The 27,143-nt window shown below is 42.6% G+C and overlaps 1 protein-coding gene across 1 annotated transcript; it reads right to left on the reverse strand.

The window, feature by feature from the left end:
- Positions 1 to 3,779: 3,779 nt before the first annotated feature.
- On the reverse strand, positions 3,780 to 22,036 carry LOC148775427 (aldo-keto reductase family 1 member C3-like). The gene is made up of 10 exons (XM_088844411.1): positions 21,917 to 22,036; positions 20,308 to 20,434; positions 17,061 to 17,228; positions 16,659 to 16,775; positions 15,380 to 15,457; positions 14,842 to 14,964; positions 13,931 to 14,040; positions 12,910 to 13,075; positions 6,072 to 6,154; positions 3,780 to 3,931 (listed from the first exon to the last, which is right to left on the reverse strand). The coding sequence occupies exons 2-10, from the start codon at positions 20,389 to 20,391 to the stop codon at positions 3,889 to 3,891; spliced, it is 972 nt and encodes a 323-aa protein (XP_088700537.1). The 5' UTR covers positions 20,392 to 20,434; positions 21,917 to 22,036; the 3' UTR covers positions 3,780 to 3,888.
- Between the last annotated feature and the right edge of the window lie 5,107 nt (positions 22,037 to 27,143).

Raw genomic sequence — 27,143 nt, forward strand, 5'->3', positions numbered from 1 at the left:
AGAGGTGGCAAGAATACACAGAAGAACTATACAGAAAAAAATCTTCACGACCAAGATAATCATGATGGCGTGATCACTCACCTGGAGGCAGACATCTTGGAATGTGAAGTCAAGTGGGCCTTAGAGAGCTTCACTACGAACAAAGCTAGTGGAGGTGAAAGAATTCCAATTGAGCTATTTCAAATCCTGAAAGACGATGCTGTGAAAGTGCTGCACTCACTATGGCAGTAAATCTGGAAAACTCAGCAGTGGCCACAGGACTGGAAAAGGTCAGTCTTCATTCCAATCCCAAAGAAAGGCAATGCCAAAGAATGCTCAAACTACCGCACAATTGCACTCATCTCACACGCTAGTAAAGTCATGCTCAAAATTCTCCAAGCCACACTTCAGCAATATGTGAACCATGAACATCCAGATGTTCAAGCAGGTTTTAGAAAGGGTAGAGGAACCAGAGGTCAAATTGCCAACATCCGCTGGATCATGGAGAAAGCAAGAGAGTTTCAGAAAAACATCTATTTCTGCTTCATTGACTATGCCAAAGCCTTTGACTGTGTCGATCACAATAAACTGTGGAACATTCTGAAAGAGATGGGAATCCCAGACCACCTGACCTGCCTCTTGAGAAACCTGTATGCAGGTCAGGAAGCGACAGTTAGAACTGGATATGGAACAACAGACTGGTTCCAAATAGGAAAAGGAGTACGTCAAGGTTGTATATTGTCACCTTGCTTATTTAACTTATATGCAGAGTACATCATGAGGAACGCTGGGCTGGAAGAAGCACAAGCTGAAATCAAGATTGCCGGGAGAAATATCAATAACTTCAGATATGCAGATGACACCACCCTTATGGCAGACAGTGAGGAGGAACTCAAAAGCCTCTTGATAAAAGTGAAAGAGGAGAGTGAAAAGGTTGGCTTGAAGCTCAACATTCAGAAAACAAAGATCATGGCATCTGGTCCCATCACTTCATGGGAAATAGATGGGGAAACAGTGAAAACATGGTCAGACTTTACTTTGGGGGGCTCCAAAATCACTGCAGATGCTGAATGCAGCCATGAAATTAAAAGACGCTTACTCCTTGGAAGGAAAGTTATGACCAACCTAGATAGCACATTCAAAAGCAGAGACATTACTTTGCCAACCAAGATCCGTCTAGTAAAGACTATGCTTTTTCCCGTGGTCATGTATGGATGTGAGAGTTGGACTGTGAAGAAAGCTGATTGCCGAAGAATTGATGCTTTTGAATTGTGGTTATGGAGAAGACTCTTGAGAGTCACTTGGACTGCAAGGAGATCCAGCCAGTCCATTCTAAAGGAAATCAATCCTGGGTCTTCATTGGAAGGACTGATACGACAGCTGAAACTGCAATACTTTGGCCACCTCATGTGACAAGTTGACTCACTTGAAAAGAGTCTGATGCTAGGAGGGATTGGGGGTGGGAAGAGACGGAGAAGACAGAGAATGAGATGGCTGGATGGCATCACCGACTCGATGGATATGAGTTTGAGTGAACTTCAGGAGTTGGTGATGGACAGGTAGGCCTGGCGTGCTGTGATTCATGGGGTCGCAAAGAGTCAGACACGACTGAGCGACTGAACTGCACTGAAGACATTCAAAACTAATCATATATTTCCCAGAATCAGAAAGCCACTCATGGGCCAGGTAAGTTGTTGACTCAGAAATGAACTGAGTTTCCCTTAGTTTCCTGTTGGGCTGACCCCAGGACCTGGCACAAGCCATACCACCTAGTGAAGGACAAGCAGGATGTGGTACAAATCTGTAAACAGTGGGTGTGCTGTGCTTATCCAAGTACCCAGTCATGAACACACAGAAGGAGAGAGAGAAAAGGCATGCAATAAAGAAAGGTGAAATAACAAAGCTAAAAAAAGAGACAGAGGAAAAAAGAGAGAAAAACATGAGCCATGAAACTGTTTTTGTTACTGTTTAGTTGCTAAGTCAAGACCCCTCTATTGTGACCCCATGGACCCCACAGGTTTCTGTGCCCATGGTATTCTCCAGGCAAGAATACTGGAGTGGGCTGCCATTTCCTTTTCCAGTGGATCTTCCTGGATCAGGGATGCAACCCGTATCTCCTACACTGTCAGGCAGATTCTTTACCACTGCCCTACCTGGGAAGACTGATCCAGGAAAGGCAGAAAAACAATTGGCACCGACTCTTCCTGAACAATACAGGAGCCACACTTAGTGCACAGTGAGGGTCACACACTGTCCTGGGGAGGAGCTCGAGGTAGGCAAGAAGACGCTCAGCTCTCCCAGGAGCACATCAGGGTCACATCTCCTGAAAACACATGACACAAGCGGGAAGCCTCCTCCACACCAAGGCTGTAAAGAACCATCCCCATGGAGCTGGGTAGGAAGGGAAGAGAAGCCGTCATATCAGGACTGAGCTCACAGGAGGGTCGCAGATGAGGAAGACAAACAGGGGCTCAGGGGTCCTCCCTGGAGAGACCCGTGCACACCACACACTGGGTACTGCAGCCCTAGGATGACCCCGGGAGGTCGCAGCCCCACAGCTGTTGTGAATCCAGGAGGACCCACAGGAGACCTGGGAACCTGACTCCTCTCCTGAGACACACACCCGCTCCTGCTCCTGGAACAGGCTAAGGAGGCAGCTGGACGTTGTCCAGAATTTGGCTGGTTTACTGGGCAGCCCATGTGCCCCCCGGCCTATAGATGCCCCCTCAGTGCCTCTGGATCCAGTTTACTCTCCCCAGGGCACCCATGCTGAACAGACTGGGCAGTGTGGCGTAGAGAGCCAGCTCAGACCAGCAGGACGTCTGGATGGGCCAGGGAGGCCACTGGCTATGAGAGAGGGGCCTGAGGAGTAGCGTTCTGGAAATATCCTTCTCCATTTCCTTCACAGTAAAAGCTTTTAAAAGCCTTTTTGGCGAGGACGCCCTGCCCCATGGGCTTTCTGACTTGTCTTCAGCTCCTGTCTCCCCACCTCACTAAACTCCACCCACATCACCCAACTTGCTGGCCCTTAAATGTTCCATGAACACCCTTCCTTCCTGGAAAAAGCATTTTCTGTTCCAGAGAAATGCAGGAACCACTGTCTCTATCTTCAAGGCTGTTTTGTAGAAATGAAAAGTTGTGTGGGATGAAGGGTAGTTGGTGTCTCTGCCTAGTAGATGTATAGAAATGCAAGATGTTATGCAGAACTATCTCAACAGACACATACCTATTTCTAACAGCTAAATCCTCCTGATACCATTCACAATCTCATTCTTCACGAGACTAACGACTCAAGAATTTATTTCACTTATTAACATTTGTTGATGAAACAATGTCTTTCAAAAGAATGTGCAATAAAGTTCTGCTCAATGACCAATGAACGACCTCAAAATATGTATGGATTCCTCAAAATGCTAAGCATGGGCAGACAATTAAGAAATTACATAAATGAGTAAAGTATGCTGCTTCACATGAAGCAAAATACAACACCCGATTTTTTTAAATCATTCTTTTAGCTTACCAAGATACTTATGCTAAGTTGCAAAAGAAGTATATAACCTGTCGATTGAAGTTTATTTGTCTTTGTAAGTAAACAAATGCACATATTTGTCTAGGAAAATCACAAGGTAAATATACCAAAGGTAAGTATTTTTAAATGGGTATAGACAACTGATCTTTATTTTCTATCTGTCCCTTCTAGTTTCCAAATTTTCTATAATTTGGAGGTCTTATTTTAATGATCAGAAACAAGAGTTCTTACTTGAAGTCTTTATTGTTTCTTATTTTTGGAAAAGAAAAGGCTAGCTTTCAAAAGTTCAGACACTTCATTTAAGTACCTCCACCAAGTGCAAAAGTCTTCACCACCCTAGACGCAAGAAATTCTCAAAGAATCTCAGTGAGAGTTGAGAGTCAATATTCTTCAGAGAATGGATACTCAGGGTGACCAACACCACTGAAAGAGAAGGAAGAAGATTCATTTATTAAATCAGTCATATTGTCAAAACTGAAAGAGAAGGGGGAAGATTCATTTCTTAAATCAGTCATATGTCATAGTCACAGCATTATTCTATGATGCTGTCAGGGTGGGTTAAAACTCTAAATCTACAAACACATCCCTCCTGCTCCCCCAACAAGCACACATGCAGATGCCTGGTCCATGTGCACATGGCACCTGCACGTCCAGTACAAACATTCACATGTAATATTCACTTCACAGTGACAGGTAGTTTGACTCAGGTTATAATTTATATGAGACCACAAGACCTGGCAGTAACTGTAGCAATCATTTCAAACACAGGTGAAACTTCAGCCCCTAGATGATGAAAAGGTTCACAGAGAACAAATTAACTGCCCTTTTTCATACATCCGTGAATAAGCAAATGAGCTCTCCAAAAATGCAGAGTGCCTGGAACTTGTCATCTTTTGGAAAGCTACCAAAAGCACCTGAATAATCATACAGCTCAAAGTGGGATTATACCTCTTAATTTATAATGTATTAAAACACTTGTTACTCAGCAATTAGTATTACTGCTGTTTTTCTTTTTTCCATGTTTTTACTTTTCTTTCTGAATTTGTCCTTTTCAGTTCATTAAAAAGTGCACTCTGGACGATTCCAAGTGTCAGGAGCTGTGCTGTTAACCCGAGCCACAAAGATGACTAAGTCTAGTCATTCACAGCCTAATGAAGAAGAGCATAGAATTATACTAAAGAGCCGCTAAGTACAGAAAAATAACCTTCCACCTTTTTTTTATCATGGCTTTTCTCTTATTGGCTTTTCTCAGATTCATGATACTGCTTTACAAGCAATAGGGAGAGTTTTGAGATCCTTCCTTGGAAATAAGATCTTTATTCTACCAACAGTTGGTATTCTCTTCTCTCTAAACTCCCTTCCAAATTCTCCCTGCTTGATCAGTCATCTGTCTCTTCAGTCTTGACATCCTCCTGCAGTAATTAGGCAGCTGGAATCCCATGTTCCTGACTAAGTCGAAGTACAGGAGGTAGGGACTCTGCAGTGGATGGATCACTGATGAACAAATACAACACAGGTGTGAGTCTTTACTCAGGAGAGCAGAAGACCCAGATGATCTTACCTGGGTGTGTCCTGCTAAGGACACAGCAGTCACTCACTGCACGGTCAGTTCAGCTCATGATCTACTGGTAATTCAGCTTTGTGAGATAAAAATGATGAGGATGTGGGTGTTATAGCAGGGAAAAAAGGCCAATGAAGAGACCAATTTGGAAGAAATGGATGATGTTTTGGAGAAAAAAATGCCCATTAGGGAGAAAATCCACCAGACACTTAGGGGACAGGGTGGAAGCAGGCCCCCTGTGACTTTGTAGCACAGATGCACATTAGATTTCATTGGACCATCCTTCATAAAAAATATCAACAATACATTTTGTAATTTTGTTAGGCATAATATGAATGCCTTCTTCCCAGGTGGCTCAGTGGTTAAGGATCCACCAGCCAAGAAGGAGACCCGGGTTCGATCCCTAGGGTCGCAAGATCCACTGGAGAAGGAAACGGCAATCCACTCCAGTATTATTGCCTACGAAATCCCAAGAACAGAGGAGCCTGTTGGGCTATAGTGCATGGGATGGCAGAGAGTCATACAGGACTTACAGATTAAACAAAAACAAGACATGAATATAATGCATGATGGATTCATTATTATGTAGTTATTATTAATATAATTATTTTCCCCTGATGTAAAAAGAATTAAAGATAAAACATGTTCACAAGTCCCTGAAAGTATACTGGGCTTCAGACACTGTGCGTGTTTCCTGAGTCTCTCGGCCCTGAGACGAGGTACCAGGCACAGGGATCAGGGGCACAAAGTAGTGAATTCACTATGATGTGAACTCAGGATTTTATTGGTGCGCTGTTCTGGGCTCCAATCACATTTCTGTTGGTCAGAGATGAACCCCTAGAGGAAACCTCTGGTGTGAGGTCTGCAGGAAACCCCTGGCTTACTCCTATGCTGGAAATCAGGACTGTCTTCCAAGAATTAAGCTTTAAAAACCTTAGTTCCCCTGCTGAATTGCCTGCTACAGAAAATAACATATGTGTCAAACATCTGCAAGTCACTTACGGTAGAAATTCATAGTATCTTCTATTTCTGTTGAGGCCATCAATTGCTTTCATGTCTTCTGGACTCAGTTCAAAGTCAAACACCTGGAAGAAAGGAAAGAACCACATTAACTCCCCCCGAGAATTGGCGTCCTCCTGGGGACTGGAGGACTTTCCCACCGGATGGAGACAAGAAGAAGGGACAGGGAAGCCGTGTCTGTACTCAGCTTCCAGGTGAACAAGTCTGGGAGCCTCTGCTGAGTTCTCACCTCTCCTTCCCACACCTTCTCCTTCTCTATCCATCTCACAAACGCTACAGTGCATCAGTCCCTTATCTTTCTAAGTGAATAACTTGAAAAATCAAACAAATTAAAATCTTCTTTTACCAAGCACGGTCGTTGGACACTCCTGACTCAGTACTGAACCTGAGCTAACATTAGACTGATTAACTCTCCCCAACATGCCTTAATGATGACAGCATTCAGCTGAAGCAGTGTCAGAAGGAGGTTCCTCCATGAAAGCCTATTCAAGAATCTGATATCAAACGTACTCTTTACCTATAATTGAATCTAAAATACCTTATGTAAATGCCTTTGTGGAGAAAGTTATGAAAAGTGTTTAAGACATTAGAGAACACCTAAATAATTAAAAATTCATATCATAATTTTGAAACCTAAAGCTCAATTTTATCAAGAAGTTCATTTTCTCCAAAGTGATCTAGTGCTTCAAAGACTTAAACACGTATTACTTTGTGGAATTCAGGAAAGTGATACTCAGTTTAAAATAAGAAATAGCTAGTCAAGAGCAGTCAAGATAGTCTTTAAGAAGAAGAATATACCATTCTGAGAAGCAACACTTATTTTATACTTTTGTAACAGAGTACAGAAAACTGAAGAGTTAAATATAAGGGAGAGGCCAGAAATGTATTTATGAACATTTGATATTTGACAGAGTTGGCAGTGGGAAATGTGGACACTTAGATTTCCAATTAAATAAAAAATATATAGGCAATCATTTTATGTCATATTAGAAAATCAGTTCCAGTGTATTCCAGAGCCAAATTTGAATGCAAACACAAAAACAATTTTTCAGGGGATCATATAATTGACCCTTGACTTGGCCTGAATAACTTGCATGGGGCAGTGAAATTTGCCAGAAAAAACAGTGAGTCCATTCTGAGCCTAGACATAAAGAGGATTTTTTCCTGCTCCCTAGCTTGGGATCATAATTGGGAAATTAAAAGACACTTGCTCCTTGAAAGAAAAGCTATGATAAACCTAGACAGCATATTAAGCAGAGACATCACTTTTCTGACAAAGGTCCATCTAGTCAAAGCTATGGTTTCTCCAGTAGTCATGTGAGAGTTGGACTGTAAAGAAAACTGAGTGCTGAAGAATTGATGCTTTTGAACTGTGTTGTTGGAAAAGACTCTTGAAAGTCACTTGGACTGTAAGGCGATAAAACCAGTCAATCGTAAAGGAAATCATTCCTGAATATTCTTTGGAAGGACTGATACTGAAGCTAAAATTCCAATAGTTTGGCCACCTGATATGAAGACCTGACTCATTGGAAAAGACCCTGATGCTAGGAAAGATTGAAGGCAGGAGGAGGAGAGGACAGAGGATGAGATGGTTGGATGGCATCATCGACTCGATGGACATGAATTTGAGTAAACTCTAGGAGTTGGTGATGGACAGGGAAGCCTGGCGTATGCAGTCCATGGGGTTGCAAAGAGTCGGACTTGACTGAGTAACTGAACTGACTGACCGGCTTGGGATCATAGGGCTGTGCTGAGATAGTCGTCACAGTCTACCAAATATATATGAAAACATATACAGAGAAGTGTGCAGGATCCTCTGACAAGTCACATCCATCTGGTAAAGCACTGAACTGCAAACGCACAGAAAGCCAAGCCTAGAAGACAACAGCTTATCTGAGTGCTGGCGAACATTGGATTTTCAAATATTGTGGATTATCAAACATTGTGGATTTTCAAATCACAGAATCAAGAGATGCAGAAATGATCTCTGCATTAAATCCTGAAACTGCGGAGAGCTTCCTGTACAGCTATGCTAAGGGTGCAATAACAGTCTCCTACACAGAAATCCAAACACAGACAGCTTAGCAATAATAGGAACAGTCTAGAACAGAAATTCTGCAATAGCAGAAACTCAAGGAGACGAAATGTGTGAAGTGAAACCTTACAGGATTCATGGAAATAAAAAATAAATCCACAATTACTAGAGCTAATCAATGAATATAGTAAAGTTGCAGGATATAAAATTAACACAGAAATCCCTTGCATTCCTATACATGAACAATGAGAAAAAAGAAAGATACATTTAGGAAACAATTACATTCAACATTGTGATAAAAAGATTAAAATACTTAGAAATAAATCTACCTAGAGAAACAATTCAGCAATACAAAATCTGAACTTCCAGATGTTCAAGCTGGTTTTAGAAAAGGCAGAGGAACCAGAGATCAAATTGCCAACATCCGTTGGATCATCGAAAAAGCAAGAGGGTTCCAGGAAAACATCTATTTCTGCTTCACTGATGATGCCAAAGCCTTTGACTGTGTGGATCACAATAAACTGTGGAAAATTCTGAAAGAGATGGCAATACCAGACCACCTGACATGCCTCTTGAGAAACCTGTATGCAGGTCTGAAGCAACCGTTAGAACTGGACATGGAACAACAGACTGGTTCCAAATAGGAAAAGGAGTACGTCAAGGCTGCATATTGTCACCCTGCTTATTTAACTTCCATGCAGAGTACATCATGAGGAACGCTAGGCTGGAGGAAGCACAAGCTGGAATCAAGATTGCCAGAAGAATTATCAATAACCTCAGATATGCAGAGGACACCACCCTTATGGCAGAAAATGAAGAGAAACTAAAAAGCCTCTTGATGAAAGTGAAAGAGGAGAGTGGAAAAGTTGACTTAAAGCTCAACATTCAGAAAACTAAGGTCTTGGAATCTGGTCCCATTACTTCATGGGAAATAGCTGGGGAACAGTGGAAAAAGTGTCAGACTTTATTTTTTTGGCTCCAAAATCACTGCAGATGGTGATTGCATCCATGAAATTAAAAGATGCTTACACCAACCTTGATAGTATATTAAAAAGCAGAGACATTACTTTGCCAACAAAGGTCCGGCTAGTCAAGGTTATAGTTTTTCACGTGATCATGTATGGATGTAAGAGTTCAACTGTGAAGAAAGCTGATCGCTGAAGAATTGATGCTTTTGAACTGTGGTTTTGGAGAAGACTCTTGAGAGTCACTTGGACTGCAAGGAGATCCAAACAGTCCATTCTAAAGGAGATCAATTCTGGGTGTTCATTGGAAGGACTGATGCTAAAGCTGAAACTGCAGTACTTTGGCCACCTCATGTGACGAGTTGACTCACTGGAAAAGACTCTGATGCTAGGAAAGGTTGGGGGTGGGAGGAAAAGGGGACGACCGAGAATGAGATGGATGGATGGCATCACCGACTCTGTGGACATGAGTTTGAGTGAACTCCGGGGGTTGGTGATGGACAGGGAGGCCTGGCGTGCTGTGATTCATGGGGTCGCGGAGATTCGGACACGACTGAGCGACTGAACTGAACACCTTGGAAGGAAATTTATGACCAACCTAGATAGCATATTAAAAAGCAGAGATATTACTTTGCCAACAAAGGTCCATCTAGTCAAAGCTATGGTTTTTCCAGTGGTCATGCATGGATGTGAGAGTTGGGCTGTGAAGAAAGCTGAGCACCGAAGAACTGATCCTTTAGAACTGTGGTGTGGGGAAGACTCTAGCAAGTCCCTTGGAGTGCAAGGAAATCCAACTAGACTATCCTAAAGGAGATCAGTCCTGGGTGTTCATTGGAAGGACTGATGCTTGAGCTGAAACTCCAATACTTTGGCCACCTCATGCGAAGAGCTGACTCATTGGAAAAGATCCTGATGCTGGGAGGTATTGGGGGCAGGAGGAGAAGGGGACGACAGAGGATGAGATGCTAGATGGCATCACTGGCTTGATGCACATGAGTTTGGGTGAACACCGGGAGTTGGTGATGGACAGGGAGGCCTGGCGTGCTGTGATTCATGGGGTCACAAAGAGTAGGACATGACTGAGCGACTGAACTGTACTGAACTGAAAGAAACAAAAGACCTATACATGGAAAACTATAAAACACTGATGAAATAAATCAGAAAAGATACAAATAGATGGAGAAATATACCATGTTCATGGATTGGAAGAATCAATATAATGAAAATGAGTATACTACCCAAAGCAATCTATAGATTCAGTGCAATCTCTATCACGCTACCAACAGTATTTTTCATAGAACTAGAGCAAATAATTTCACAATTTGTATGGAAATACAAAAAAATCTCGAATAGCCAAAGCAATCGTGAGAAAAAAGAATGGAACTGGGGGAATCAACCTGCCGGATTTCAGACTATACTACAAGCTACAGTCATTAAGACAGTATGGTACTGGCACAAAGACAGAAATATAGATCAATGGAACAAAATAGAAAGCACAGAGATAAATCCATGCACCTATCGACACCTTATCTTTGACAAAGGAGGCGAGACTATACAATGGAGGAAAGACAATTTCTTCAACAAGTGCTGCTGGGAAAACTGGTCAACCACTTGCAAAAGAATGAAGCTAGAACACTTTCTAACACCGTACACAAAAATAAACTCAAAATGGATTAAAGATCTAAACATAAGACCAGGAACTATAACGATCCTAGAGGAAAACATAGGCAAAACCCTCTCTCACATAAATCACAACAGGATCTTCTATGACCCACATCCCAGAATAATGGAAATAAAAGCAAAGATAAACAAATGGGGCCTAATTAAATTTAAAAGCTTTTGCACAACGAAGGAAATTATAATCAAGGTGAAAAGACAGTCTTCAGAATGGGAAAAAATAGTAGCAAATGAAGCAACGGACAAAGAATTAATCTCAAAAATATACACGCAGCACATGCAGCTCAATTCCAGAAAAGTAAACAACCCAATCAAAAAAAGGGACAAAGAACTCAAGAGACATTTCTCCAAAGACAGACAGACAGATGGCTAACAAACACATGGAATGATGTGCAGCATCACTCATTATCAGAGAAATGCAAATCAAAACCACAATGAGGTACCATCCCATGCCGGTCAGAATGGCTGCTATCAAAAAGTCTACAAAGAGCAAATGCTGGAGAGGGTGTGGAGGAAAGGGAACCGTCTTATACAGCTGGTGGGAATGCAAACTAGTACAGCCACTATAGAGAACAGTGTGGAGATTCCTTTAAAAAAACAGAAATAGAACTGCCATACGACCCAGCAATCACACTCCTGGGAATACACACCGAGGAAACCAGAATTGAAAGAGACAAGTGTACTCCAGCGTTCACTGCAGCACTGTTTACAATAGCCAGAACATGGAGGCAACCTAGATGTCCATCGGCAGAAGAATGCTTAAGAAATCTGTGGTACATATACACGTGGAATATTACTCAACCATTAAAAAGAATGCATTTGAATCAGTTCTAATGAGGTGGATGAAAATGGAGCCTATTATACAGACTGAAGTAAGCCAGAAAGAAAAACACCAATATAGTATACTAACGTGTATATATGGAATTTAGAAAGATGATAACGATGACTCTGGAGAAGACAATGGCACCGCACTCCAGTACTCTTGCCTGGAAAATCCCATGGAGGGAGGAGCCTGGTAGGCTGCAGACCATGGGGTCGCTAAGAGTCGGACACGACTGAGCCACTTCACTTTCACTTTTCACTTTCATGCATTGGAGAAGGAAATGGCAACCCACTCCAGTGTTCTTGCCTGGAGAATCCCAGGAACGGGGGAGCCTGGTGGACTGCCATCTATGCGGTCACACAGAGTCAGACACAACTGAAGCGACTTAGCAGTAACAGTAGTAGCAATGATGACTCTATATGTGAGACAGCAAGAGACACAGATGTAAGGAACAGTCTTTTGGACTCTGGGAGAATGCGAGGGTGGGATGATTTGAGAGAATAACGTTGAAACATGTATATTATCATATGTGAAACAGATCGCCAGTCCGGGTTCAATGCATGAGACAGGGTGCTCGGGGCTGGTGTACTGGGGTGAGCCTGAGGGATGGGATGGGGAGAGAAGTGGCAGGGGGGTTCAGGATGGGGAACACACGTACACCCATGGCTGATTCATGTCAATGTATGGCAAAAACCACTACAATATTGTAAAGTAATTAGCCTCCATTTTGAGAGGTAATTAGGACATGATTGTGGAGCCCTCATGAATAATATTTTTAAAATATCATATAATATAAGAGACCTGGGACAGCCCTGTGGCCCCCTCCACCATGTTAAGATACAAGGAGAAGTCTGTGACCTGGAGGAGGGCCCTCACCTGGCCACATGGGCACCCTGACCTCAGACCTCCAGCTTCAGAACTGTGAGAAACAAATTTCAGTTTTTTCTCAGTCACTCAGTCTGTAGTATTTTGTTAAGACACACAAAATGATCTTTAAAAATCACATGATTCAATTTCATCAACTGAGAACAAATACAACAAGATATCATTCGTACAATGTGACAGAATAAATTGGAGACTTAACACTGGAGTTAAAAAACTCTGTTTTCTGTCCAACCGGAACCCTCTCCTGCCATAGCAACTCTCCTGTTGTCACATCAGGTGGAGAAAAACACTAGGAATACACACGAGGCTTTCATGCATGGGAAAGAGCAGGTAACTCATCTTGACTCAAGGAAAGTCTTGTGAGATGGACATAGAATGACCCTCATGAAGGATATTCCCTAGAAGCCCTCTGCCCACAGCCACACCCATCATCACCTGCATGTTCTCTTTGACCCGCTTCTTGTTGAAACTCTTGGTCAGAACCACAACACCACGTTGTATCTGGTAGCGAAGGGCAACTAGAGCTGGGGTTTGCTTGTGCTTTTGGGCAATGGAAGAGAGAACTGGGTCCTCCAAGAGAACGGGGTGGTTCAGGTTCACCCTGGAAGGAAATTCAGAAATGCTGAGGAGCTGAGACTCATTTGTCTCAGCTTCCCATACAGACCAAGAAGGTCCTCTGTAGATGGGGCTTCTCAAAGTGTGGTCCATGGGCCAACAGCATCAGCATCACTTGGGATCTTATAAGAAATACAAATTCCATGACTTAGCTGAAGACAAACTGAATCAGGACTTCAACTGTGTAACCTCCCATTCTGGGTTTACAGAGCCCTGCAGGTGATTCAGTTGCATTATTGAGTTGAGACCAAGACTGCCAAACTCAGGGATCATTCTTTAAATCTGAGAGGTCGTTTTCCTTCTATTATCAAGAGCGTGAATAGAGAAACAGAAGGAAAAAAAAAACAGGGATCGTTTTTAAATTTCACTTTTCTAAGGTACTAATTGAGAGGTCTCAAAATAAGAGACATTTATGTCATCATTATTCTACTGTAGATGTTTACAAAAATGGTTCATTGAAATTTTTTCTATCATGATTGATCTATGAGTTACATATTATTATTCTAATTTTAGACATAAAGTAAGAGGCTTGGAACATCTATTTTCAGAAATGTGTTCCTTGGTTAATAAGTAAATCATAACATAATGTTGTGTCTCTGGTCTCCACTGGGGGACTATATGTAGATTTTAATGTAGACATTTATTACTGATGAGTCGACAAGCTAATACCATGTGGAAAAACAGGCTGGGTGATGGGATGATAAAAGAGAAGAATTCATTCCATCCCTCCTTTCTCTCCCCCCTGCCTATGAGAGCTATCTGAGTACTGTACAATGTAAACTATTTCATCAAAAATTTAATTTCAGGGAAAATTCCAGTTGTCTTCAATAGGATTCAGTACCATTCTTTTACTCGTTGGGATCCCAGAGCACCAAAGGCAACGAGAATGATACCATGTGACTTGCAGAAATTCAACAGTTTGCTCTGATTGAGATAAGGATGACATTCCACCTGTAGAATGCCCAAAGAGAAGAGTGTCAGATTATATGCAAAGGTAACATTAACAAGACAGAGAAAGATTAAAAGGTTAAAAAAATGCTGAGGGAAAAACTGTAACATTAACTGGAAACTTGAAATATCAACAGCAAGAGTGCAATAGAGAAAAGTGTGTTTATATAGCTAATTTTATGATGGAAACGGATGGGAGAACAAGTCCAAGATTGAGTAATCAACATATGGGCTCTACATCTGAGTAAAACTTTCAGAGTAAATATTTTATCTACTGATAATATTACCATGAACCTTTAACTTCGCCATCTAACCTAGGCCGTTTTCATCATCCCCAGCACCTTTTTTTTTTTACTGTGCTCACTGTTGAAGGACCATAAAGGATGAGACCACCAAGACTAAGGATTTAGCCATCAAAACTCCACACAAATTCTTAAGCCAGTCTTACATGATTTGTCTTTTTCATTTACTTCTCATTCCATCTTTTCATGGTTTTCCTTCCTATACATGGTTTGCCACAAGGCACTTTCCAGTCCCATTTCTGGTCATGCTTTCATCTCAGAAAAATGCCTCTAGGTTCTACCCATAATTTACCTGGAAGCTTTCCCCACCTTTTCCACCCAAATTTATCAGATAGGGATACCATTCTGGGTTCTATTCACACCATCCAGATAGAGGTTCTGCACTCTAGATTCTTCTGTCCACAAAGGTCAGATGAACAGGAGGGGAGGACAGACAGACATCAGGCTCCAGTGCAAGAAGGAGGTTCTGAAGAGCAGGAGGGAGAGGAGCCAAGCAGCTCACCTGGTTGCACACGGGCTTGTACTTGAGCCCCGGCTTGTTCAGGATCTTCTCCAGCTGCTTGTGGTTGAAATTGGACACCCCAATGGACTTGGTCAGCCCTGCATCCTTACACTTCTCCAGGGCCTGGGGAGGAAGGGGTGGTGAATAATTACATGGAATGATAGAGAAAGAATAAATGCTAAAAAAAATTGGTAATCACCATCATCCATCAAGAATTTGCATTGATTATCAAGAAGAAAAAAGTGGAAAAAAAGTCATGACACAAGAATTACTGTCTCCTTCTTAGAAAAAAACCCTAGAGAAGACATATCACATGGAAGGAAAGAGATACCTGTCTGCACTGTCCCATATTCTCCTCCTTCATTCCTCTCTGTGAACATTTCAGCAATGGTTTCCTCCCAACAACCTCAATATCACAACCCTTAGATTCATGAACTGCTGAGTCTGATGGTCCACGGCCCATTCTCACAGGTGGAAGAAATGAAGAAGTTTCCCCCTCTCCTGGCTCCTCCTCTGGTTCTCTCCTCCCTGGACTCACCTCCCACGTAAGACAGAGATCCACTGAGTCAAATATCAGTTTTCCATTTTCATCTTTTGGAAATAATTCTTCCCCTGGCTGGAACAGAAGCAGGCATTTTAGAGATGTCACAAAATAATTTCCCAACATTTATCCAGGGTGACAGGCATCAGGAATTAAACATCCATGAGATAGGTTTACAACTTTCTAGATACTAATATCTGCAAAGTGATTTGTCTATGGAGTTGTAAGCAGTGTCTTTAGGAGGGAGGCTTATTCTAATCTCTTATACTTAATATATATTGTAATAAATACAGTTTTTCTAGGTCCTAAAAGTGACTCACAGTGATTTCTGTGAATTTTGTCTGTTCCTTGTACTTGTCTATTTTGAAATGCCTCTCTTGAGCTAGAACTGGTAGTAAGTTACATGGGCTTTATTTCCAGCATAAACATTGCAATCACTTACTTTTCCCTCTGAGGATCAGATGCCCTAGGGCAGGCATATGAACCATCAAGGCTCAAGGTAGGTGGATATGGAATGTGGAAGATCAGACAAGCTCTCAAATTTATGACCATGATCCTTGAAGTGCCCCAAAGCCATATTTGCCACCAATGGAAAATGTTCAGTAAACATAAAGCATACCATGAGTAAAGCCATGATAAGGGATAGAAATTAGGAGACATTTCTGAAGAGCACTGCAACTCTTAAAATCTGTCTGTGACTGGGACTTGCCATCTACATAGTCCACTAAGTGATTTTGCATTAGATGACTTGAATTGATTTCGATAGCTTGAAATCAAGAATTCTAAGTAAACTGTTCTTATTGGCTAAGTGCAATCTACAAACATCATCCTGAAGACAGGCAAGAGTGTAGGCAAGGTCTTCCAAGTCCCTATAAAGTTATGAGGTTTAGATGCAGTCAGAGGGAGCACCACCAAATCCGCTCCATTTAAAAGGATGAAGGACAAGATAAAGTCACCATGTTCAATGTAAGGCAGTATCACGCTCACCACGGATGCACCAAACTCTTGGTTCATTAAATCCCCAGAGACTCAGGAGTCATAACCAGGACTGTGTGCAGAACGGGCTTATTTCTCAAGCTATTCAGGCAGAAAAACTGAGATTATTTAATACCAAGAAACTCAGTAAAAAGATGATCACAAACGATTATTTGGGGGATTCTACTCTAGTTAATTATCCATTCAACCTACTAAGAAAAATCTTTATTCAACCATCCAAGCAAGTTGATGCACATTCTAACACAAGATACAAATTGATGTGATCACACAAAGTTCTAACCTTCAGAGCCACTGGAATATGAATAATATAGAGATCAACATAGTCCAGTTGAAGACTTTTCAGTGACTTTTCCAAGGCTGGTCGGACCAACTCTGGTCGAAGGGAAGTTAACCAAAGCTGCAGAGGTTAAAGAATGGAAGTTGTATTAATAACACTTTAGGTAACTTTTTTTCCTTACCACTTGGCTTGTGGGATGTTACTTCCTTGAGCAAGGATAGATCCGGGCTCATGGCATTAAAGCACCAAGTCTTAACCACTGAACCACCAGGGAGCTCTAATACTTCAGGAATGTATGTAAGAACCGTTCACCAAACAATCCTTCACCGAACAATGATCCTATTAAATAATTGTCACATGGGCAAAAGCACATGCACACATGTACACACACTCAACACACAGCACCTTTGAGGTGTAGAATATGTCTTCTCTCTTCACAGTGCCATCTGCAATCTTGCTCCGAATGGCCTGGCCAACTTGCTCTTCATTTTGGTACACATGAGCACAGTCGATATGGCGGAACCCAACCTCTATAGCGAATTTGGTGATTTCCAGAGCTTCCCTCTTAGCAGCCTACATAAGCAACAAGGTAGAAGGTGAACATCTACATTATCAAGAGATTGCTAAGGCGCAAGATTGATCTTCCTATGAATCAACATTTCTTTGTGCTGTTGTTGGTTCATTCTGCAAGTGTTGTGATGAACTCACGACAGTTTCTCTGAATGTCCTGGCCAGTGATTAACTGGGCACTAAGGAACCCTTCAATCTCAGATGACCAGTGGTTGACCACAGGCCTCAGAGGACCCGAAGACAACCTCCAGGTTCAGTGATTTGCTGGAAGACCCAGAGGACTCAGCATAAATTTGTAGTCATGGATAAGATTTATACTGTGAGATGTTTGAAGCAAAATCAACAAAGGTGTAAAATGCCTGGTAAAAGCATCAAGAACCATGAGAACGCTACTAAGACTTCTGTCTCCCAGTGAAGCCACACAGAATACACCAATTTAAAAGCATATATACTGAATAAAGTGATGTTTTCATATAAGTATACATTGCTAATGATTACCACAATCAACCTAGGCAACAGATCCATCACCTCACATACTTAAATTTAGGGTGCGTTTGTAAGAAAATTTAAGGTCTAGTCTCTACAAAATCTCAAGATATACCCATTGTCTTTAACTGTAGTCACTGTGCTATACATCAGGTGTTCAGAATTATTCACCTTAGGACGGAAATTCTGTACCCTTGACGGACATCTTTTCATTTTTCCAAGACTTGTCCCCAACTTCTGGTCACCGTACCCTACTCTTTCTTCTATGAGTTCCACTTATTTAGATTCCACTTATAAGGAGATCATACAGTAATTGTCTTTCTGTTTATGGCTTATTACACTTAGCTTAATGTTCTCCCAGTTCATCTGTGTGGTTGAAAATGACAGGATTAATTTTGTTTTTAATATTGAATAATACTCCATTTCTTTGTATGTGATTCAGACACGTTCCTCTTTCAAGGAGGTAGATACTTGGTCTAACTTCTCTCTGTTAGGGTTCAGTTCAGTTCCGTTCAGTCGCTCAGTAGTGTCTGACTCTTTGCAACCCCATGAATCACAGCACGCCAGGGCTCCCTGTCCACCACCAACTCCCAGAGTTCACTCAAACTCATTTCCATCGAGTCGGTGATGCCATCCAGCCATCTCATTGTCTGTCATCCCCATCTCCTCCTGCCCCCAATCCCTCCTAACATCAGACTCTTTTCCAGTGAGGCAACTTGTCGCATGAGGTGGCCAAAGTATTGTAGTTTCAGCTTTAGCATCAGTCCTTCCAATGAACACCCAGGATCAATCTCCTTTAGAATGGACTGGTTGGATCTCCTCGCAGTCCAAGGAACTCTCAAGAGTCTTCTCCAACACCACAGTTCAAAAGCATCAATTCTTCGGCGATCGGCTTTCTTCACAGTCCAACTCTCACATCCATACATGACCACGGGAAAAACCATAGCCTTGACTAGACGGACCTTGGTTGGCAAAGTAATGTCTCTGCTTTTGAATATGCGATCTAGGTTGGTCATAACTTTCCTTCCAAGGAGTAAGAGTCTTTTAATTTCCTGGCTGCAATCAGCATCTGCAGTGATTTTGGAGCCCCCCAAAGTAAAGTCTGACCATGTTTTCACTGTTTCACCACCTATTTCCCATGAAGTGATGGGACCAGATGCCATGATCTTCGTTTTCTGAATGTTGAGCTTCAAGCCAAACTTTTCACTCTCCTCTTTCACTTTCATCAAGAAGCCTTTGAGTTCCTCTTCACTTTCTGCCATAAGGGTGCTGTCATCTGCATATCTGAGATTATTGATATTTCTCCCAGCAATCTTGATTCCAGCTTGTGCTTCTTCCAGCCCAGCGTTCCTCATGATGTACTCTGCATATAAGTTAAATAAACAGGGTGACAATATACAACCTTGATGTACTCCTTTTCCTATTTGAAACCAGTCTGTTGTTCCATGTCCAGTTCTAACTGTTACTTCCTGACCTGCATACATGTTTCTCAAGAGGCAGGTCAGGTGGTCTGGTATTCCCATCTCTTTCAGAATGTTCCACAGTTTATTGTGATCCACACAGTCAAAGGCTTTGGCATAGTCAATGAAGCAGAGATAGATGTTTTTCTGGAACTCTCTTGCTTTCTCCATGATCCAGCGGATGTTTGGGTTAGTCCTGGATTTTCTTAAATGCTCAAGTATTTGTGTGTATACCAAGGAATGAACCCAGTGAGCTTCAGTAACAGCCTGGACTCTTCCCTCCCCTCACCCCAATTTGTACTACAAAGTACCGTCTTCTGTTTTCAAAATATGTCTAATCATTTCCATCGGTTTTATAGATGAAAAAGTGAGGCTCAAAGTTTAAGGACCAGTCTGTTGTCACAACTACATACTATAAACACAAGATGGATAGCAAATTTTCTGGTTTACAGCATAGAGACTTGTCCACTAGCTCCTCTTTTATATCCCAGCGCTGAAAAAAATACTTAAATAAAAAGACATTACGAAACACAAAGATACATTACAAAACCTGGCCTGTGAGATTGCATCTTATCACCTCAAATGATACTATAGTTCCAATCAGAAGAAATTTCCAAGCAGAAACAGAAGCACAGGGCAAAACACAGCTGGAGTGTTTCTGCCCTGACACCTACCAGGCACTCCACAGTAGAAAAACAATTTTCTCCCATTATTTTTCAGTCACCTCATCTTCAGGACCTTCCACCTACAAACTTCACTGGGTCATATCTTTTTGGAAGGAGGAAAGAGTTCTTGAACTACAAATCTACAGAGAAACCCCACCATTGCAATCACCTGTAAAGCAAAGTAGCTGACAGTCAGTGTTCTCCAGAGCCGAGCCGAGCCTCTTCTGCCTAGCTGGGTTGAGACAGAAACTGGAGGGGAACCCAGAGTAATCTGCAGGTGAGCACAGCCTCAGACCCTGATACAGAGTGGAGACTCTCTCCCCTTTCACAGGGCATGGTTCTAGCCTGGTTAGTGGAACCATGTGACCCTCCCAGAGTCACACAGGAGCTCAGTGCCTGACAACCCAAGTCCCTTCTGCTCATGTCACATCCACTACAATTTATATCTCAACCCCAAACCACTACTGTTACCTCTGGAGGTGCATAGGTTCCAAATCCAAGGACAGGAATGAAGTGGCCATCATTAAGCTTCACCTTCTGGTTTTTCGGATCCATTGCCTCTTGTTCCTCTGAGTAAGCAGATTGATATTTCTTCTGCCTTCAGAGGTTATAAATAACAAGAAGGTAACACTCCAGCTGCACTGTCCAGTGCTTACAGATGCATTGTAAGAGAAGTGTGATTAAACTAATGCCCATGGAGTCAAGAAAGTTGCCTTGTTTGATTTTTTTTATCAATATAATCTAAAGTATTATGTAAAGTGAGATTGGCTGAACAATTAATGACCATTAGTCGAACTAGAAATTTCCACACACCAATCTTTTATTTTCTATTATAGGCCCAATCGCAATCAAACATAAACTGAAACAACTATCTTACAGTACAAACAGCACAGATACATCACAAAATGTAAAAGTGATAACAGCATTTTTGAAAATTTTATCCCTGAATAAAGAGTCAAAACTTCAAGTGAAAGTAAATTTTCCGTTTTACATTTCCCACCAGCAAAATTATTTTGCTTTACAGACCTGACAGTGGTGAAATCTTGAACAGTATACCTAAACCAGACATTTTGGCAAAGGGTTTATGGTGGCTCAGAGGTTAAAGCATCTGCCTCCATTGCGGGAGACCCGGTTTCGATCCCTGGGTCGGGAAGATCCCCTGGAGAAGGAAACGGTAACCCACTCCAGTATTCTTGCCTGGAGAATCCCATGGATGGAGAAGCCTGGTAGGCCACAGTCCACGGGGTCGCATAGAGTCGGACACGACTGAGCGACGGAACGGAACTATTAACAGCTTTAGGGTACCATGTGTAGTGTGCAAAGAGATTCTGAGTGTTTCTATGTTGTACTTAGTTATATAACTTTTAGAGTATGCTTGCTTTCCAGGTGGCCCTAGTGGTAAAGAACCTGCCTGCCAATGCAGGAGATGTAAAGTTTCGATCACTGGGTTCAATCCCTGGGTTTGGAAGATCCCCTGAAGGAGGGAATGGCAACCCACTCCAGTATTCTTGGGACTAAAACTGCTTAGCACACACCCAGTGTACTCTCATGATGTAACTGATACATACTTTACATAATTTACTAACTTGTTCAACATTATTCATAAAAGAAAACCCTATAAAGTACAAGTGTGTTAGTCCCTCCGTCATGTCCGACTCTTTGCGACCCCATGGAGTGTAGCCCACCAGGCTCCTCCATCCATGGGATTTTCCAGGTAAGAATTCTGGAGTGGTTTGCCATTTCCTTCGCCAGAGGATCTTCCTGACCCAGGGACTGAACCTGAGTCTCCTGCATATACTACATAAATTATAACAGATTTGGAAAGAGTAAGGGAAATTGTGATGCACTGATATATGGGGGTGTGGTGAAGTTAAAATTTAACATATATAGTGATGTCAGCAAAATGATGAAGTAGGAGAACTGAATTCTCCCATGGAAAGGCAAGAAAAGAAAGAGAAAGCAGCTGAAAAACCTCATAAGATCTCTGGAAAACAGTCAAAGATCTATAGCAACAAAGTGAACAGACAATTAGGAAAAGTCCAGAACAGAATGGTAGGAAATTTCATCGTGTATTACCCACCTGCACCTTCCTCCTGCCTGGGACAGTGCAGTCTTGATCAGCCCCCGGTAGTCTCCCTCAATCCAGAGTGATCAAAGAAAACCAACTGTGCAATGTTCCAACCAGCTTGGGGGCTGCCTGGGGACTGGTGTCTGTTCTATTTAACTCTAAGCTCAACCTGAAGGGCAGCTGGAATGGCTATTGCAGCTGCAGGGGAATTATATATGTATATGCATTAATACACACAAAGCCAAGGACCAAGGAATAAGGGTGGAGACATAGACTGGACCATGTACTGATAAAACCCTGAATAGAATTGGGGTGTGGATTTGGGAGCCATAGGGCATTCAAAAACAATCATAAATTCACCGGACTCAAAAAGCCACCCACAGGCCAGGCAAGATGCTGACTCAGAAATGAACTGAGTCATCCTTAGCCTTCCTGTTGGGGTGAAACAAGAACAAGAAGAATGCCAGGCAAACTAGTGAAAGCCAATCAAGACAAGGAACAGGATCTACCAACAGTGAGTATTTGCGTGTTGTTTCAGGTAGCCAATTATGAACACACACACAGGAACACACACACATCAGGATGGGGCAGGGAGGCCAGACAGCCCCGAGGAGCAAGGTCTGGGGCTCTGACAGTGTGCCAGGGCTGCATCACAGGCACGGCCACCCGCACCATGGGCTGTTCCAGCACATTTCCCTCCAGCTCTGCCACCCTCTGGGGCAAAGGTGCCAGAGTCGGGGAGGAGGGTGCACACTTACAAGGGGTGGAACCAGTCTGGACCCAACCCTCAGAGCTCTCCTCCAGTGTCCTGGGACCTGCCTGGCCCAGTAGGGTGGGGACAGCCACTGAGCACAGGAGAAGCCTTTGCTCACACTGGGCTCTGGCTCTAGTCTGCCACTCCCCCTCCCACCGGGGTGACAGTTCTCAGCATAGTCTGGGAAGGGGTGACCCTGCCCTCCTCAGCTCATCTCTGCCCCAAAGCCTCTGGGCACACAGACTGCACAGGGACACGTCCACACAACGACAGCCCCGCAAAACCAGGACAGGTGTTTTTCACCTAGTTTCATAGAGACAGAGGATGTTAAGCAAAATGAGAAGACAGCGGAATCTGTTTCAAATGAAACAATGAAAGAAAAAAAAAACACCTGAAAAAATCTCTAATATGATAGATATTAATAATTTACCAGAATTCAGAACAGTAATAAGAATGTTATTCTAACTAGGATGTAGAACATACTAACAATCACATAATAGGGGTTCCAGAAGGAGAAGAGAGAGGAAAGGGGGCAGAAAATGTATCTGATGAAAATATGGCTAAAATTTTCTGACCTGGGACTTCCCTGGCGGTCCAGGGTGAGGATTCTATGCTTCCACTGCAGGGGGCACAAGTTCTGAAACTGGTCGGGGAACTACTTAGCAAAGGTGATTAAAACCATGAGATGGGGATGTTCCTGGATTACCTGGGTCACCCCAGTGTAATCACAAAGTCCTTATGCATGGGACCTGGGAGGGTTGTAGTCAAAGAGAAGGTGGAAAGGTACGAGCATTAGATAAGAGACTCAAAGACACTATGCTCTGGCTCTGAGATGGTGGGAGGGTCTACAAGACCAAGAATGGAGTGTTCTTCTGTTGTTCAGTCCTTCAGTGGTATCCAACTCTACCACAGCATGGACTGCAGCACTCCAGACACTTCTACCCTTCACTGTCTACCAGAGTTTGCTCAAACTCATGTGCATCGAGTTGGTGATGCCATCTAACCATCTCATCCTCTGTCACCGTCTTCTCCTCCTTTTCTTAATCATTCCCAGCATCAGGGTCTATTCCAGTGAGTTGCCTCTTCTGGTCAGATGACCAAAGTATTGGAGCTTCAGCTTCAGCATTGGTCCTTCCAATGAATATTCAGTGCTGATTCCCTTTATGATTGACTGGTTTGATCCCCTTGCTGTCCAAGGGACTCTCAAGAGCCTTCTCTGGCACCACAGGTTGAAAACATCAATTCTTCGGCACTCAGCCTTCTTTATGGTCCAACTCTCACATCTGTACACGACTACTGGAAAAACCAAAGCTTTGACTATACAGAACTTTGTCGCAAAAATGATATCTCTCCTTTTTAATATGCTTCTAGGTTTGTCATAGTTTTTCTTCCAAGGAGCTTTTAATTTTATGGCTAAGGTCAGCGTCCTCAGTGATTTTGGAGCCCAAGAAAATAAAACCTGTCACTGTTTCCATTGTTTCCCCATCTATTTGCCATGAAGTGATGGGACCACATGCCATGATCTCAGTTTTTTCAATGTTGAGCTTCAAGTTGGCTTTTTCACTCTCCTCCTTCACCATCATCAAAAGGCTTTTTAGTTCCCCTTCCCTTTCTGCCATAAGGGTGGCATCATCTGCATACACGTGGTTATTGATATTTCTCCCCAAATCATATTTCAAGCTTGTGATCCATCCAGCTTGGCATTTTGCATGATGTACTCTGCATGTACTATAGATAAGCATGGTGACAACATACAGCCTTGATGTGCCTCTTTCCCAATTTTGACCACTCTGTCATTCCAAATCCAATTCTGTTTCTTCTTGGCCTGTATACAGGTTTCTCAGGAGGCAGGTAAGGTGGTCTGGTATTGCCAACTCTTTAAGATGTATCCACAATTTGTTGTGATCCATCCTGCCAAAGGCATGAGCCTAGTCAATAAAGCAGAAGTAGACTGGGCTCCAAAATCACTGCGGATGTTGATTGCAGCCATGAAATTCAGTTCAGTTCAGTTCAGTCGCTCAGTCATGTCCGACTCTCTGCGACCCCATGAATCACAGCATGCCAGGCCTTCCTGTCCATCACCAACTCCCGGAGTTCACTCAAACTCATGTCCACAGAGTTGGTGATGCCATCCAGCCATCTCATTCTCTGTCATCCAATTCTCCTCCGGCCCCCAACCTTTCCCAGCATAAGAGTCTTTTCCAGTGAGTCAACTCGTTGCATGAGGTGGCCAAAGTAGTGCAGTTTCAACTTCAGCATCAGCCATGAAATTAAAAGACGCTTACTCCCTGGAAGGAAAGTTATGACCAACCTAGATAGCATATTCAAAAGCAGAGATATTACTTTGCCAACAAAGGTTCATCTAGTCAAGGCTATGGTTTTTTCAGTGGTCATGCATGGATGTGAGAGTTGGACTGCGAAGAAAGCTGAGCGCCGAAGAATTGATGCTTTTGAATGGTGGTGTTGGAGAAGACTCTTGAGAGTCCCTTGGACTGCAAGGAGATCCAACCAGTCCATTCTAAAGGATATCAGTCCTGGGTGTTCATTGGAAGGACTGATGCTAAAGCTGAAACTCCAATACTTTGGCCACCTCATGCGACGAGTTGACTCACTGGAAAGACTCTGATGCTGGGAGGGATTGTGGGCAGGAGGAGAAGGGAATGACAGAGAATGAGATGGCTGGATGGCATCCCCGACTCGGTGGAGGTGAGTTTGAGTGAACTCCGGGAGTTGGTGATGGACAGGGAGGCCTGGCGTGCTGTGATCCATGGGGTCGCAAAGAGTCGGACACGACTGAGTGACTGAACTGAACTGAACTGAGATGTTTTTCAGGAATTCTTTTGCGTTTTCTGTGATCAAATGGATGTTGGCAATTTGATCTCTGGTTTCTCTGCCTTTTCCAAATCCAGCTTGTAATATCAGCTATTGAAGCTTAACCAGAAGGATTTTGAGCATTACCTTGCTAGCATGTGAGACAAGCACAATCGTGGTAGTTTGAACATTATTTGGCATTGCCCTTCTTTGGAATTGGAAAAAAAACTGACCTTTTCCACTGCTGAGTTTTCAGAATTAGCTGTCATACTGTGTGCAACACTTTAACAACATCATCCTTTAGCACTTGAAATAACTTAGCTGAAAATCCTTCACCTCCAATAGCTTTTTTCATGGTAATGCTTCCTAAGGCCCACTTGACTTCACACTCCAGAATGTCTGGCTCTAGGTGAGTGAACATACCACCCTGGTTATCCAGGTCATTAAAAACTTTTTTGTACAGTTCTTCTGTGTATTCTTACCACTTTTTCTTAATCTCCTCTGCTTATGTTAGATCCTGACAGTTTCTGTCCTTTCTGCGGTCATCTTCACATGAAGTGTTCCCTTGGTATCTCTAATTTTCTTGAAGAGATCTCTAGTCTTTCTCATTCTATAGTTTTAATCTATCTCTTTGCATTGTTCACTTATGAAGGTGTTCTTATCTCTCTTTGCTAGTCTTCAGAACTCTGCATTCAGTTCCCTATATATTTCCCTTTCTCTTTTGCCTTTCACTTTTCTTCTTTTCTGGTATTTGTAAGGCCTCCTCAGACAACCATTTTGTCTTCTTGCATTTCTTTTTCTTGGGGATGGTTTCAGTCACTGCTTACTGTACAATATTATGAACCTACATCCACAGTTCTTCAGGCACTCTGGATCAGATCTAATCTCTTGAATCTATTTGTCACTTTCATTGTATAATCATAAGGGATTTGATTTAGGTCATGCCTGAATGGCCTAGCAATTTTCCCTAATACAGGGAGGAACCACAGTCCCACCCATTAGCAGAAAATTGGGTAAAAAGATTTACTGAACATGGCTCTGCCCACCAGAGCAAGACTCAGTTTTCCCCACAGCCAGTCCCTCCCATCAGGTAGCTTGCACAAGCCTCTTACACTCATCCATCACAAGGCAGACAGAAGGAGCAAGAATTTCAATCCTGTGGCCTCCAAAATGAAAACCACAATCACAGAAAAGTAACCAAAATGATCACATGGATCACAGCCTTGTGTAACTCGTGAAACTATGAGTCATGCCATACATGGCCCACAAGAAGGATGAGTCATGGTAGAGAGTTCCAACAACACTTGGCTCACAAGAGAAGGCAAAAGCAAACCACTTAGAATTCTTGCCTTGAGAACTCCATGAACAGTATGAAAAAGCAAAAATGATACGACCCTGAGAGATGACTCCGCCAGGACAGTAGGTGTCCAATATGCTACTAGGGAAGAGTGGAGAAATACAACCTGAAAGAATGATGAGGCCGAGCCAAAGCAGAAATGACACCCAGCTCTGGATGTGTCTGGTGGTGAAAGTAAAGTCTGATGCTTTAAAGAACAGTATTGCATAGGAACCTGGAACATTAAGTCCTTGAATCTAGGTAAATTGGATTTGGTCAAACAGAAGATAGCAAGAATGAATATGGATTTTTTAGGAATCAGTGAACTAAAATAGATG

This window comes from Moschus berezovskii, chromosome 15 (assembly GCF_049115385.1).
Source record: "Moschus berezovskii isolate FMDL1 chromosome 15, NW_MosBer_1.0, whole genome shotgun sequence".
Taxonomy (NCBI): Eukaryota; Metazoa; Chordata; class Mammalia; order Artiodactyla; family Moschidae; genus Moschus; species Moschus berezovskii.

Excerpts from the sequence above, each read along its gene's own strand:
- LOC148775427 (XM_088844411.1), bottom strand. The coding sequence starts at position 20,391 with ATGGATCCGAAAAACCAGAAGGTGAAGCTTAATGATGGCCACTTCATT. Across the intron at positions 14,041-14,841 it reads ACAAGCCCGTGTGCAACCAG|GTGGAATGTCATCCTTATCT; the intron begins GTGAGCTGCTTG and ends GGCATTCTACAG. Across the intron at positions 3,932-6,071 it reads AGATACTATGAATTTCTACC|TGGTGTTGGTCACCCTGAGT; the intron begins GTAAGTGACTTG and ends CTTCTCTTTCAG.